This window comes from Tympanuchus pallidicinctus, unplaced genomic scaffold, assembly GCF_026119805.1.
Source record: "Tympanuchus pallidicinctus isolate F22 unplaced genomic scaffold, pur_lepc_1.0 scaffold4, whole genome shotgun sequence".
Classification (NCBI taxonomy): domain Eukaryota; kingdom Metazoa; phylum Chordata; class Aves; order Galliformes; family Phasianidae; genus Tympanuchus; species Tympanuchus pallidicinctus.
Genome location: NW_026294758.1, coordinates 37,585,615 through 37,601,023, shown reverse-complemented (window position 1 = coordinate 37,601,023; position 15,409 = coordinate 37,585,615). Strand labels below are relative to the sequence as shown.

The following is a 15,409-nucleotide window of genomic DNA, read 5'->3' as shown; positions in this document are numbered from 1 at the left end:
AAGGGACAAGATAGAAATACATGGAAACTTGCATTTTGAACAGTCAGATATTGATTTTGATCATAGCAGAGGGATAAAGAAGTAGAAAAAGAATGAGATAAAAGGAACGAGTTGTGATGATAGTGATGAAAAGGATCAATTCTCCTCTGCACTCGCTTGGAGGTGAAAAATCCCTGGTGTGGAGTACACAGAGAAGCTATCCAAGCCTCTCACAGAGCACAGAAGCAAGCTCAGCTACAAACTATGTGTGGCACACATGCAGCAAGTATGCTGAACTGAACTACAACATTGCTGGTCATCCCCTCGGGGCTCTCACCACTCGCATCTCCTAGCCCTGTTGAAAAGAACCATATTTTATCAGGACGTGGCACAGCTTAGGATTGCCAGCATTCTCACTTCATACTGGGAAAGAAGTGCAGCCCCCACTATGGACTGGGCTATGATGAGCATTCTGCAAAGCTGCACAGCTTGTGGGGTTCACATTGAAGTGGTTTCATACACTCTGCATTATGACCTTTTTCAGCCAGCTGCCTCTATGGGCTCAGCAAACAGGACTCTGCTTATACACAACATGTATCTGAGGACTGTAACTCCCTTTTTTCAAAGGCTGCTTTAAGGTAAGTTTGTTGTTAAGCTATACCATACAATGCAGCATTACAAAAAGACACTTGGGTTCATTTGTTCACAGTGAACAGGAAAACAGTTTTTCTAAAGTCTACTCCTCGTGGCTTTGGTTCCTATATATGAAATACTTTTCACATAACCAAAGCTGGAAGAAGATACTGAAATGACAGCTTTATTTTTTTATACATAACTTGTGTCTTTTGTGGAAGAAAAAAAACAATGTAGATCTATGGCAGAAAACAAGACGGTCAAAATAACACCAAAATTCACCAAGATCAGAAAACACATTTTTAATTTATCCTCTCTAAATGAACTCAAACTTCAAATTTTGTGACCCATTGATTGCTACATACATCGATATGGTGGCCACTCATGATTAAACATACTTAAAACACTCGAGATAGAGAAGACAGCTGACTTGTGTAATTTCCTTTGAACCAGTCAATGAGGAGTGCTAACTGATAGAGAATATTTAATGGTATATTCAATGAATGCATACTTATATTTGCAGCAAGATGTAACAGACTGGGTCTAATGCTGTTGCTCCTGCACCCAATTAGTGTTGGACTGAGGTTTCAGTAGAATTATTTGTTAACAGCGAGCCATTACCCGTAGAATCCTGGGGAAAGTAACCCACAGTCAGACTTCAAACTACAAACGTCAAAAATTTTTGTGTTGTAATACACCAAGCAAATGATACTGCACACCACAGGGAAAATAATACTGACAGGGAACAGCTAACCACTACCCCATTATTTTTTGCAATTAAAATAAGTAAGTAGAGAATAGATTTGCCCATTTTCTCCCCCTTAAAAGCCATCAGAATTCATAGGAGGACGTTATGTATTTATATAATGATGTTTGGGGGAAAAATGAATGGACTTAGGGCAGGGAACAGTTTAAAAATGGAAGGCAGCATGTCGATTGTGTGCATTTTTTTTTTTCTACTTTATTAGGAAAGAACAGCTTTGGAGCTCAGGTCTTGGGGAGAGGAAAAGGCACATCAGGTTACTGTACCATCGTCTGTAACCACTAAACTTCTCCTATATCAGATCCTTGAGATAAGGAAGACAGCTGCCCGGCCTTACAGGACACCACAGGCTCCTCAGAAACAAACAAAACCCACCACTGACACTTCAAACTGCTAGCAGTCCTCACGCGCAACTCCTCCACAGGCAGCAGAGGATCCTCACGGCGGGTGTATCACAACTGAGTTTCACGGACCGCTCCTAACTTTCCTGTAACGAAGCGAGGACCTGGATGGGGACAGCCGGCAGCCCAACACCAGCCCCCAGCCCGCTGCAGACGTGGCTGCTTCTCGCATCCCGCCATACGGCCCGCTCCGCCGTTCCCTCCCGCAGGGCTCTCCCGACGAGCTCCCCTGTCCGGCTTCCCTGCCGGACCGCAGTGACCCCTCGCGGGACGTTTTAACACCGAATAACGTCAAACGATGTGCACTGAGCCGGGGCCGGCTGCCGCAGGCAGGCAGGCAGACCCTCGTGAGGGGCCAGGAGGCGCCGCGGCTGCGGGCGGGAGAGGCAGTTCCCGCGCTGCCCGCGTCCTGTTGCCCATCCTGGCCCCGCTGCCGCGGCTTCACGCGCCGGGCCCGGCTCCCCCGCGGCCCCTCCTCGCCCCCGGCCCCTGCGGGGACACAGCTGGGGAGCCGCGGCTGCCGCCAGACACGAGGCCTTGCCGCAGGCCTCGCACCTCTCGGCGGTTCCCGCGGCCCGGCCGGCGGAGAGGCGGCCTCCGGACCCGAAGAGAGGGAGGCGCGGAGGCGGCGGGGCCGGCAACCGCGGACCCGGCAGCGCGGCCGGGGGGCGGCGGGGCGCGGGGCCGGCGCGGCTGCCATTTCCCCTGGCCCTCAGGGCTGCCGGGCGGGCGGGAGCGAGGGCGGGAGGAGGAGGAGGAGAGGGAGGAGGACGGAGGGAGGGGAGAGGGAGGTGGCCGAGCCCGAGTGAACTGAGGCGCTCAGCTGCCAACACTCACACACTGCCTGCCGCCGCCGCCGCGCTGTTCCCGGGCTCCGGGCAAGAGGGGATAGGAAGGCAGAGGAGCATAGGCGGGGGAAGTCAGAGCGGAGGGAAACGGGAGAAGGAACCTCCTCCCCGTGGCCAAAGGACTTCCATGTAGCGGGAGACAGCGGGAGAAGGCTGGCGCTCCGGAACTGTGCGAGAAGCTCTCCGAGCAAGTTACTTAATCCCTGAAGAGCAGCGGGAGGAGGGGACGGCACCGAGCTCTGTTGCCGATCGTAGTCACTATTCCCAGCCCCTCGTCACTCGACCGCGGGCAGTTCAATGCACTATTCCAGGCTCTTTCTAGTTTCCTCCTCGGGCTAACTTCGGAGGACGCGCCGCCGCTGTCGCCCGGAGGTAAGGCGGAGAGCCTCGGAAGAAGGAAGGAGAAGTTTTGCGGGGGCTGCGCGCGGAGGAGCAGAAGATGGGCTGGAAACGCCGCTGCTTCTGGGGAGGCGGAGGCGGCGGGGACCTTCTCTGCCGGCTAACCCTGGTGTTGGGGTTCCTGCTGCCCGCCTGCAGGACGCGCCTCTACACCAACCACTGGGCTGTGCGGATAGCTGGGGGGCTGCCGGAGGCCAACCGGATAGCTAGCAAATACGGATACGTCAATATAGGACAGGTAACCCTCCTTACAACTACTTCCGAGCGAGCGGGCGGGCGGGTGAGGGACGGCCGGCTCCGGCCCCGCCGCGGGCCCCGCGCCACCCCGGCCTCCCGCGGCCGGCGGAGGTGATGCGCGGGGCAGGTAGGCAGAGCCGCGCGGGGCCGGAGCCGCGCGGGCTGTGCGCAGCGCCCTCTCCGCGGCCAGGTGCGGAGCGGGGCCGCGCTACGCGGAGCCTCCCCGCAGGCGAGGAGCCGGGGGCGTGGGGCCGCGGTGGGGCTCTGCCCTCCATCGCGCTGCCTCCGCGCCGAACTTCGCGCTCCCCGCCCCTCCTCCGCCGAAAAAAATCCGAAGAGAGCGGCGCGTCCCACGGCGAGCGCGCCTGTCCCCAGCAGCCAGGACGTGGCAGCCGCCGCCGCCGCCGCCGGGGGCGTCCCGGCCCTCCCCGAGTCGGCAGGCGAGGCGGGGAGAGGTGACAGGGTGGTCCCGCGCCGCTGTCCGGAAAGGCGCCGCGGTGCCCCGGGCGGGAGCTGGCCGGGCCGGACCGCCTGCCCACTGCTCGGTCCGCAGCCTCGCTGCAGGCTCCCCGATGAGTCGGCTCCCGGCTGCCAGCGCTGCTGGAGCGAGGCTGTGTGCAGCCCGCGGATGTTCAGCCGAAACGCACCTGAAGCCGGCCGGAGCTGGGGTCTCCCGCGGGAAAGCTCTCGGATCACGCAGATCTAGGGGCTGCAAGGGGGGAACACCCGCGTGTGGCGGCGTGCGCCCTCGCTGCCGCAGCAAGCACGGCTTGGGGTGTAGCGTGTCCTGAGGTCGCTTTCTCTGACAGAGGTCGTGGCCGATATTTACGGCTCTCTGACAGCCTCAAAATGTGAGTCACCATCGCAGTGCATAGTGCTTAAACAACATCCAGTGCTGCTGCACCGTGTGTGTGAACGTCTCTGCATCTAGACTCACCACGTGAGTCAGAAGTTTAAAAGTGATCATTTACAGGTATGGAAGCTTTTCTCTCACAATGAGTTAGTTGTAAGAATACTGTTGTTAACACTACTGTGTTAACACGGTAGGCCTTCGGCTTCAGGGAGATCAAGGTGGCACTGGTTCTGTTTGTGTGGTGAAAGGAGTTCCCACATGCTATATCATTGACCACAAGAGTTTGAAGTCTGCATCTCAGCCATTCTCCATCATTGCAATCCTGGGTGAGGTGGTCCTGCTGTTCACAAGGTAAATATTTTGCATACAAAAAGCTGATAAGTGGTATAGGCAGCACAGAATGCTTGAAATCAGCTATGCGTGTGCTTGGGCAGGCAGTGCCAGCTTCCCATGTGATGCATGCGGGCAGGTAGGAAATACTGCTTCCATTCAAAGGCACAAAAATTCTAAAGGAAGTTTTTGTGTCAAAATCGAATGGACTTTTACGCATACAATACAGGATATGCATGAATATGAATATAAAATACAGGAATGCATGAATAACATTTGTATATTCCTATTTCGGCCTTTGTAACACTGCAGCAAATGACAGCAAGCTGCAGGGTTCCCTCCTTCCCCCTTCTGCCTTCCCTCACCTCATCTGGGGGGCTCAGGACTGCCTTTTTGTATCTGGCATGTCTGAACCTCCCGCTGAGTGAAGGAAAGGACCCGGTAAGCACCCTTTCCCTTCTTATGCTTCAGTGAGGTGCCATGCACACACCTATATATATTAATAATACATACATTACTGATCAGGTGTACAGACAGGAAGGAGAGAAAATAGAGACTATAAATAATGAATAACTGGAAAATACATCACTGGATATGCAGATAAAAAAAGAGCATATGTGAAGGGAATCTTTAGTTATTTTGTTGTGTAGACAGGGCAACTGCCAGTAGAGGAGTAATATAGGAAAGTCGAATTATGTGTGTATGAGAAAGAAAACATCAGCAACATTGTAAGCCAGACTGATTGGTGATTCTTTGTCTTCTGGCTGTAGCAAGCCTTCAAGTGCAAGACGCTAGGCATGTGGAAAGAAATATAACCTGTATGTATTTTTGTTGTTACACCACATTGAAGAGCTCAGCGTTCTACTATTGTACAGTCTGCGTCCAAAGAAGTCTTATGCATTCACAGTCTTAGACAAAATTTCCTTTCACGACTATCTTTTCATTATGGGCAGTTCTAAGTTTCTGGTAATTACGTGCAAAATTATCTCCAAATGTATTTCCATGGTAGCATGGCCATTGCTGTACTGGTGGTCAGTCTGCAGTAAATCTATACTTCCTTTAGTTCACAGCTGGGCCTTGTACAATTTAATTTATATTGACCTGATTGCTAGATAGGATGGATACTTGGAGAACTCAGAGTTCATGAAGTAATTGAAATGACTGTCGTTTTACCACTTGTATCTTAACATATAAAAGTGGTTCAAAGTCTGTGTAAGATAGTTACGTAAGTGGCTCCAAAAATAATGACTCCTGTTTATTTCCATCTGAATGGCAAAAACACTTTAACAGTGGGGCAAATTCACAGCTACAAAACACATCACCAAGAGCTCTGCATTTTTGCCAGTGATGAACAAGACCCTGAGTGGGTGAGCTTGTGAAAATCTGTACCAGTGGAGGTGAACCACTGACACCACTGGTGAAACGTATCACCCACTGCCTCACTGTGCTCATATTTACTTTTGGGTCTGTATAAATGTTCAGCAAGAATCGATGAATGCCAGTGGGTGCCATTTTTTCCACATGGCGAACTTCAGTGACACGTCTTTGCTTCATTCACACTTCCATGTCAGATGCTGTTTTGTCAGAGTGTCCTTCTGCCATCTGTCAAATGGCAACAACATGTAAGGGATATTGTCAGGAAGGTGCAACCTCTACTTCTGTCCCACCAACATCCACCTCTGACACATGGGCCAACGTAATAAAATTAAAGGTATTACTTTTGGAGCAGCCCTTTTTTATTACTACAAAAAAAAAAAAAAAAAAGAAGAAATGTAGATCATTTTCTGTGAGGGTTGTCAATCACTTATAGACAGGGGAATAAGACAGTTTATACATATATGTGTATATATATAGCTATATATAAAGTGAGTAAAATAGTTTCTTTTTATAAATAGAAGTCAGGAATAGACTGAATTTATGAGTGGTGTTTGGTGGTAGCAGGCTTTATGCAGGTGTTTGGAAAAGCGGGAAATTGTTTTGCATATTACAGGAAATGTGAAAGAATATATGAGAAGGAGTAAGGATCTTTTATCTACTACTGAGAGACAATTGCAATTAATTTAAAAAAACTTGGAAGGTTTTTAAGCATTTGGAGTAAGATGTTAAAAGAGGGGAATTAGCTGAATTCTCTACCACAATGCATGAAGAGAGACAAACTGTGAGCATGGTTCTATATAAGAGGCAGGACTTCCCATGGTCCTTGTCTATATACTGTGGCAGTTCAGGCCAGGCAATTAAACTTTGGTTTTGAAGATAACATCCCTTTTAGATAAACTGGAACATTGTGATTAAAGCTGAATGTGTCAGCAAGCTGTTTAATTTTGCTTGAAGAAGTTAACTATGAGTCTCATAAAAATACGCATCCATAAGTAATCTGAAATGGATGAAAAAACAAGTGTAATATGCAGTAAAAATATTTCTGGTTTAATTAACTTTGAGAGCTAACCTTGAAGAAAAGAAGTTCAAAAAGCTATGTCCAAGATCTAAATCAGGCTGGTCCAAAAAACTGGATTAGTAGAAAGAACCCAAAGAAGAGGTAGTGAAATTGCATACAGAAATGAGAGTTGAGCAGAGACAGCTGCAAACCAGGAACATTCCGACAATGCTTAATTGCATGATTAAAGCTGAAGGGAGTAGTGGAAAGCAGAAGAATGTTTTTGGAAGTGTTATTTTTCCCAGCTACCCTCTTAATTTTGGATGATTGCAGATGCTATGCATGATGTGAGATGCTATGGAAGAGAAAGAGTTTAGGGTAGATTAGCAGTAACACAGTTAAGAGGATGCAACATTTGCGCTGTATTTTGTTGAGATTTAACATGGAAAGGTGCGTTAAGTTGGTCAGTGTGAACCAGATTATAGACCCAGAAGTCATAAGCATTAGAAAACATCTCCCTCTTGCTACTTGGTGCATTCTGTTGGTAAGAAACATAATTTGTTGCTCCTTTTTTTGGTGCTTATGTGATTTGGAGAGTATCCAGTTGAGTGAGTCTTGAAACACCTCCTAAGGTCATTTTCACTGCCTTAGTGATGACAGAAAAACTATGAAATCTGTTTGAATGATTGGGCAAGTCACTCAGAAACTGATGGACGAGAAGTATATTAGAAAAAGCCTTGAGATCTGCTGGTAAGCAGTGGAGAACTGTAGCTCACAGCTTCTGTACATCCCTTGCTTTCAAACTTTTCTTGTGGTCTGCATTTCTTGTGAAAGAAATTTGAAGCTTCACCTTCTTTGCTTATGGAGAAGGGGTTTTCCATTAACTCCTGGGAGACTGTAATTTTCCAGGCTGCCTGTTCTGGTTCTTGTTTTCCTGCAAATTGCTCACTGAACTGCTCATTTATTCTGCATTTTCCTTACTACTACCAGTGTGAAATTGGCAGTAGGTATAGCTTCTCCAAGATACCTGAATTCCTACAGTGAAACTTGTAAGGCTCTAGTAAACTAGTAAGTTAACTTTTTTCATTTATGTTTTGAAAAGCCACAGAGCAGCAATGTACACTTACTGTATTAACTGATACTTGGCTTCTTTTGGAAGACTCTGTTCCCACTTCCACTGGATGCAGGTTAAATATCAGGAAAACATGCAGTAAAACCACTTGCTGAAGTGACCACTGAGAAGAGTGGCCAGGATACCTTTCCTGGAAGACAGTGATTTTAATTGTTATAGTTAGTGCCACCATCAGCTCCTCCTTGAGCTGATATTCGTATCAGTAGGCCTTCCTGTCAGATCCATCCTGTGACTTCAGACTTGCTTACTGTTATTATCATTCCTGTGACAACTGCATTAAGGTCAATAAAGCAGATATGGTGAAGCATCATTATAAACTACAGAATGGTTGATCCAAAGGCCTCCTGTGTCTCGCTCAGCTTTAGAATAGCACAGGCATGTAACATCGTGATTTACATGCATAGATAAGATGTTTGTTTTGCTTTTTTTTTTTCCTTTTACTGCCTGTTGCAGACATTTCTGATCCACCCTTGTGGTGTGATTTGCAGTTTTTCCAGCAAGCAAATCCTTGTCTTATGTAAAAAAAAAAGTCACTGCTCCCTTTGCATTAGTCTTTCAAGAAAGCAGGCTGGGCTGGCAGTCCCTCTGGGACTGTGATAAGGTAGTGTAATGCAAAGCAGCCAAGGAGTTGTAAGTTACATGCTGGATGGAGCAATTTGGGATACACCCTGTCCCCTAGCAGTTGCTTACTGACATATTTTACACTTCTGTCTTGCAGTGGCTGTACTGACCAGACGTTTGTTTTGGAGCAAAGCGTCAGTCTCTGCCATTTGAGAAAGTTTCTTCTTCCACTGTTGGTAGCTGCTGAGTGTTATATCTATTAAAGCATATAGTATATGTAGCATTTTGTAGAATTGGCATAAATATTATGACTGTGAGGGTAGCATGTAGCATTTGTTGCTATACAGTGAAAGAAAGAAGCTTTCTTTTGATACAGTTATGAAAATTAAGGTATGCTTATCTTTCATCTCAGTTCCCTTGGTTTTCCTCATTTTTTTATAAACAGAGCTTCTCACTGGATTTAAATTTGTTTGGGTGCTAAGATATTATTGATAGCCTGAGGAAAAGAGCGTCAGCTTGTGGTTGTCTTCCAAAGCATCTGAGAAGCTGGGATTGCTACTCTTTGCTATGATGCTGAAGGCTTTTGTGCTCTTGAACTATTGACATCATGTTTTTCTCTTGACTACTTTATTTATATGGATAAAAGAAGAGGATCTGCAGGAGACTGGGCATGTGGGTCTCTTGTCATTTGAAACATGTGGGCTTCAAAATAACTGATGTTTTCTGGATTTGTGCTTTTCTATAAATTGTTGTTTCTTTAATTCTCTTAAAGGTGCAATAGAGAATGAGAAACAAAGATCTGGTAGCCTGAAGGAGATAGAAGAATGGAAGAGGTCATGATAACTCATCTGTGCCTCCAAAAAGGGAGTGAAATGCTGTGTTAATTACTATAGGAATACATCTCCTTCTATTTCTTTTATTTCTTTTTATTTCTATTTCTTTCTTCTATTTCTATTTCTTTTTCTTCCTTAAATCTAGGCAATGGATGAGGATGAGACAGCACTTTTCCAAAGCATACCTTTCCCCTTCTGTAATCTTTCTTTTCTGATCTTTCCAGGTTAGAGTGGCCTACTCCCTTCTTACAGGTGACAGACTACCCTTTTCTTCCATTTCCCTGCCTGAGAGGAATACATTTACAGAAAAAGATTCCTGAGCATGCTGTGTTGAGGGATGGCCCAGTAGCCACTGTTAGATAACACAGTTTTATTTTTTAGGTAATGCAAATGTGATTTGCTGAATGGTATTTTTTGTTGGGAGTTTCCAAAGTGAATGACAGCAAATCAAACAAATTGCTAATAAATATTAGCTCTGTACAAACTTGAAGTTCCAGTGGTGGCAGAGAGAAGATATTATGTAAGAAGATCAATTGATCAGCAAGAATAGGCTATTTTCCATTTTTCCAAATCTGTTCCTGATGTGAAGCAAAAGGAAATTTTGCGAATAAATAGCAGAACTTGTTAGACTAGGAATGTATTCAGCAGAGTGAAAACAATCTTATGCTAAGATATAGGACCTAAAATAAGGTTATTCTGTTCAGCAAGGGTTAGAATTTTCTACCATGATTTCCACCATATCACGTAGATGACTCAAAAGACTGTGATAGGCTTCTATGTGCAAAGAATTGCAGCTACTGAGCAGTAGTAATCTTAAGAGAAAAGCCTCTGTAGTCATGACATTGAAACAGAATGCACTCTTAATGCAAGTTAACAGCTGCAATAAGTTCAATGAAGTCTTTAGAACCATTGTTACAAGTGCCAGGACCTAGTGTATTAAAAAAAAACAACAGAGGTGGGTGTACTCCAGACTATATACACATGCATATACAGTGGGGTTGCAGAGATACAGCAGAGAAAATTTAATTCTCTCCTACTTGCGGCAACAAAAAGTAAATCTAGGGACTCATAGAGAATAACCACCAGTTAGACAAATGTTTGGAAAATATAAGCACAAAGACAGTATGCTCACATGACACAAAAACATAATGCCAGTATGTACTGGAGAATACAAAGGGTATGCCATGTCTAATTACTTCATACTTAGCAGTTGTTCTCTTGTCAGTGCAGTTAAAATGAGAAAGAGAAGGGAGAGAGAGCAGAGCATCCTGCTGCTAAATGTGAGCTTTCATTAAGAGCTGGATGAAGAATAAGATGTGCTAAATGGGTTCTGGTTATGGAGGCAATCTAATAGCCTTCATATGCTGTTGTAAAATGAGGGAAGATGAGAATCTGGTTTTACAGCATAGTAGTCAGGCTACAAATTATGTGATGATTTTTTATTTAAAGCCCCTAGGCAAACACACACTAAATTATACTTTTGAGAATAACAATTAGTTGCAACCCAATTTTCAGATGGCAATGTTTGTGGGAACTCCTTTCCAACAAAATGTATAAGTAAGTGGACCAGGCTAGATGAAAATGGAGGAAGAAATCTGTAAAATATTTAATGAAAATGAGCAGTATATCATACATCTGGTACTTAATGGCTGACAGCTGTAGAAATGAAGGGCTCCTGAGGGAGATCTCTAGAGATCAGCTTGTCCATTTCCTTGTCCTCCAGGAGAGCCAGCTATGTCTGTGTCTTTTGTGGCAGATACTTAGCCAGTTTTCAAATGTCTCCAATGAAGAAGTTCCATAGTGCCAGGGCACGGCTGCTTATAGTAGCTCATTATACTCTTCACTTCTCTGAAGTCTAAGCTACAGTTGTCTTCCTTGAGCTCAAAGCCTGTCTCAAACGTAAATGGAAGCATATCAGAAAAGTCACAGTGTTCAATTTTTTCTGCCACCTATTTTTGTCTTTTTTTTTCATCCAAGCCCAGTTCTTACCTTTGTTTCACATAGGTCGTGGATTCACTGATTAGTCTTGCTGCTTGGTCTTTCTGAGTCTTGTCTTTTTAAGTGAACTGCATCTTTCTGAGAAAGGAATTGCTACAGCTTTGCAGAGGAGTAAAGCATAAGGATTCCTTCAGGAGACTGAGGGACAGCACTGCGTTTTGTGTAACCCACTTCTTTTCTGTATGTTGACTTTGTTAATCAAGTAGTACTTGAAGATAGCCACGGTTTGCCTTTTGCAAAACTCAACATTATTGTGAAAATAGAAGGAATATTGGATGGAACTTTACCATCAATCATTCCTATTATAAACCTTAAAAGATCCGTAGATTTTTTTTTTCCCCCATGGTTTTTAAACAAGTCTAGAACTAGTAAGTTTTCTAAATGGTTATGTTACTTGTCCTCAGTCTAGAAAGCTTTATCCCTTCGTCCGTACATCCCTTCCTCCTTTCTTCTATTTCTGTCATTCCTTTTCTAAGACATGGCCAATATACTTCTGTGTGTTCACGTGCTTAAGTAGTTAAGTACTTTGTCTGTTTCTCGAGCACATTTGCAGGGGGAACCAGCCTTTGTTTTTGTTACTAACTTCTGATTTCCTGTTAGAAGATTGGTTTCCAGTTCCCGTGGCCAGCCTATTAAAAGTATTTTAATTGAAATGTGTTTGCCTTGACCAGAAAAGGTGGCCAGTTTGTTCACAGCCTCCCCACTGCTTTGTGCAGGGTCATAAATAATTCTCATAACTTTGTCAGACAAGATAATGCCAGCATTGCATTTGCATGTTTTGCAGCTGTGTTCTGTGGTTCTGTATTTAACCAGTCTGTCTTCCTTTCCAAATGATGAATTGTAAAGTACAGAGATACATATGTCAGCCATGGAGCTGAATAAATCTTCTGACCCTTACTGAGAAACTGTGGTGTTCCTTGTCACCTGCCAGACACAGGAAAATGTATGGTAAATAGAAACCTACTTTCCAGAGTTGTATGGCTTACGCCAGTAAATGATTATTTGGCAACATGTTAGACCCAGTTTGATTGGTATTTGCTCAGTGAAAAACTCTTTAGAATGAAACTGTAAGCAGATACGACAAGAGTAGAAGGGTATCAAGCTATGCCATGAAATCTTGCCAGAATAGGTTGTTGTGGAAATTCTTGTAGATTACATGATGGTGCAAGATGGAGATAAGATTGTAAAATGCACATTAGCCAGGCGCAATCATGGATTATGCAGGACCAAACCAGTCAGGAAAGAAAGAATTGTCCATGCAGACCCTTCCACTTAGGAGGATTCTGCTCCCTGGGTGATAGCATATGTTTATGAGCAAGTGAGGAATTTCCATCAGCAAAAGGCCATTTTTCGTCAAGTTAAGGCTTTTCTCTCTTCTCTTTCTTTTTCAGAGATGTTTTTGTGTCAGTGCGGAATAGGCCTCAGGTGTTTTTATATCAAGGCTTTCAGGGCCAAACTGAAGTTACAGAGATGTTTCAAGTCATGTTTAGAACTTTTGATACATTCTGGTACTCTGTTTTGTTCTACCTGAAATAAAAACGCCAAGTTTTATACAAGAGTGAGCGCTTAGTAGGCAGTGAATATGTTACTGACTAGTGCTGTATGGTTGAAATTCAAGCTTACAACTGGAGAATGTTCTTTGTTTAAAAAACATTTAGCTTAATCAACAGTAGCATATAGCCTTCCCTCTGGATAAACCAGGAGAATAAATTTTTACTTTTACAGATTTTGTTCTTTATAAAGCATGTTAACACAGTAACCTGATGTCTTGAAAACACACAGCAAAGAAAATGCACACTGTGTTGCTACACCTTTGAAGCCAATAGTATGACATCTAGGACATAGGAAAGTATTTTGTATAACTTTTTTGTTCATGTAAACAGCCTTTATTAGAAGACTTGTAGGGACACAAGGCCATTTTGGGTCAGTCAGAAGACCCATCTAGCCTGATTGTCTATGGCAATAGTGTTAAATTAATGTTTGTGGGAGAGGAACAATAAAGCACCTAATCATAGTCCCTTGATTGTTTTCAGCTCAGGAACCTAATGTGGATGTGGTTTCTGTGTACTTAGAAATCCTTGATTTTTTCTTTTTATCCAGATGCTTGTCCAGTCTCTGAAATAAAAGTAAACTGTCAGCATCCATAATATTATTTATGAAGTATTTTATTTGCTCTTTCACTGTTTAAAGAACCACTTCTTTTCTGCTCGCTTTGGACCTGACTCCTATTAGCTTTGTTTGATGGCTATTAAAAGAGGCCGTGAAAGTTGATCTCTGTTCACTCTTCTTAAGCTGTACATAGTTTTTTGGATTTCTGACATTTCTCCCTTAATTATCTCTTCTCTAGAATGAGGAATCTTACTTATTCCCCACATATAAGGTGTTTAGTTTCCCTTATCTCCCACTTGGAAACTTTGGTAACTCTGCCATCAGACGTCTTTGAATAGAAAGGACCAGAACTGCAAACACTACTACTCAAAGTGTCAGAATCTTTGATGGTACTGGGTAACTCAAAATACTACGTATTAATGTGATTTTAGATGTATACATCAGATAAATCTACATGTGTACACACTGGATTTAATTTGCTGTCTGTTGCTGTCACTGAAATTTACAGGATCCTTCTGCAACTCATGTGAAGCAGCTATAGTCTTTCTGTGATTGTTGACAGTAGCTGACATCTACATCTCATTGCTCACTTCCTTTTCCCTGTCATTTTTCATGAAATAGAATAGAAAATGTTCTTGCACAGACCCCAGAGGAACTCTAGCAGGAATTGCTTCCACTGTACAAAGTTAATTTTTTTAATAAAGAATGAATTACTCCTAACATATATTTTCAATACTCTAACCAATTGTTTAGTTTTGCAGGGACATTATGGCACTTAATTTCCAAAAAACTTTTTGTGAAAAATTTTGTCAATGCCTTTTGGAAGTCCAGAGAGAATTCTCCGGCCATCTTATCAGCACACTTGACCTGTTCAAAGAATGTTAATTGTTTGTGTGGCAGAATTTGCCTTTGTCAGACACTTTTTGAAAGGATAACTTTTTAATCCAAATGTCCATTAATTCTTCTATTACCATTCCTTCTCATTCACTTCTCAGTGACTTGCAAATCCCAAGTGCTTCAGATTGCTATTCAGAATTGACATTAATTGGTCATTCAGTTGCCCTGAAATGTAAAAACGATTTTTAAGGGAGAAATTTCATGCCTGCTGTTATAGTTTTCAGTTATTTCTAATTACTGCTGTATCATCTTTATTCCTTCCGAACTCTGAATTGTAAGATATTTGAAGTGCCATGCCCCAAGTAGCTCATCTCATCTGAACCAAAGTAAGTAAGTCAATCTGATGCTAAACTTTGAGAAATCTTTGATGTTCTGTGAGTATAATGGACTCCATCCAGTGAGCCACGTATGAATGAATAGCAGTGGCAGGGTTTTAAGCTACAGAAGTTCTCCTGCCTCTCTTGGGAGTGAGTAACTGAGTTTCCCTGCAGGAACGGGCTATGGAATCACAGAATCACAGAATCACAGAATCACCCGGGTTGGAAGGGACCTCAAGGATCATGTAGTTCCAACCCCCCTGCCTAGCAGGACCACCAACCGTACACATTCAGATCAGGTTGCCCAGGACCCCGTCCAACCTGGCCTTGAACACGTCCAAGGACGGGGCATCCACAACCTCCCTGGGCAGCCCGTTCCAGGGCCTAACCACTCTCCTTGTAAAGAACTTCCCCCTAACATCCAACCTAAATCTTCCCTCCTTCAACTTGGATCCATTTCCCCTAGTCCTGCTGTTGTCAGCCCTTTTGAAGAGTTTACTCCCCTCCTGGGTGCAGGTTCCCTTCAGGTATTGATAGGCTGCAATGAGGTCACCCCGCAGCCTTCTCTTCTCCAGGCTGAACAAGCCCAACTCCCTCAGCCTGTCCTCATAGGGGAGGTGCTCCAGCCCCCTGATCATCTTAGTCGCCCTCCTCTGGACCCTTTCCAAGATCTCTATGTCTTTCTTGTACTGAGGGCTCCACACCTGGACACAGTACTCCAGATGGGGCCTCACAAGAGCCGAGT

General features: G+C 44.2%; 1 protein-coding gene across 2 annotated transcripts in view; it reads left to right on the top strand.

Moving 5' to 3' along the window:
- Window positions 1-2,583: 2,583 nt before the first annotated feature.
- PCSK5 (proprotein convertase subtilisin/kexin type 5) overlaps window positions 2,584-15,409 on the top strand; it is a 264,454-nt gene continuing 251,628 nt past the window's right edge. For both annotated transcript variants that reach the window (XM_052701373.1, XM_052701377.1), the window contains exon 1: window positions 2,584-3,261. In XM_052701373.1, the coding sequence (XP_052557333.1) occupies window positions 3,064-3,261 (198 nt within the window). In that variant the 5' untranslated portion in view covers window positions 2,584-3,063. The remainder of the gene's footprint in view (window positions 3,262-15,409) is intronic.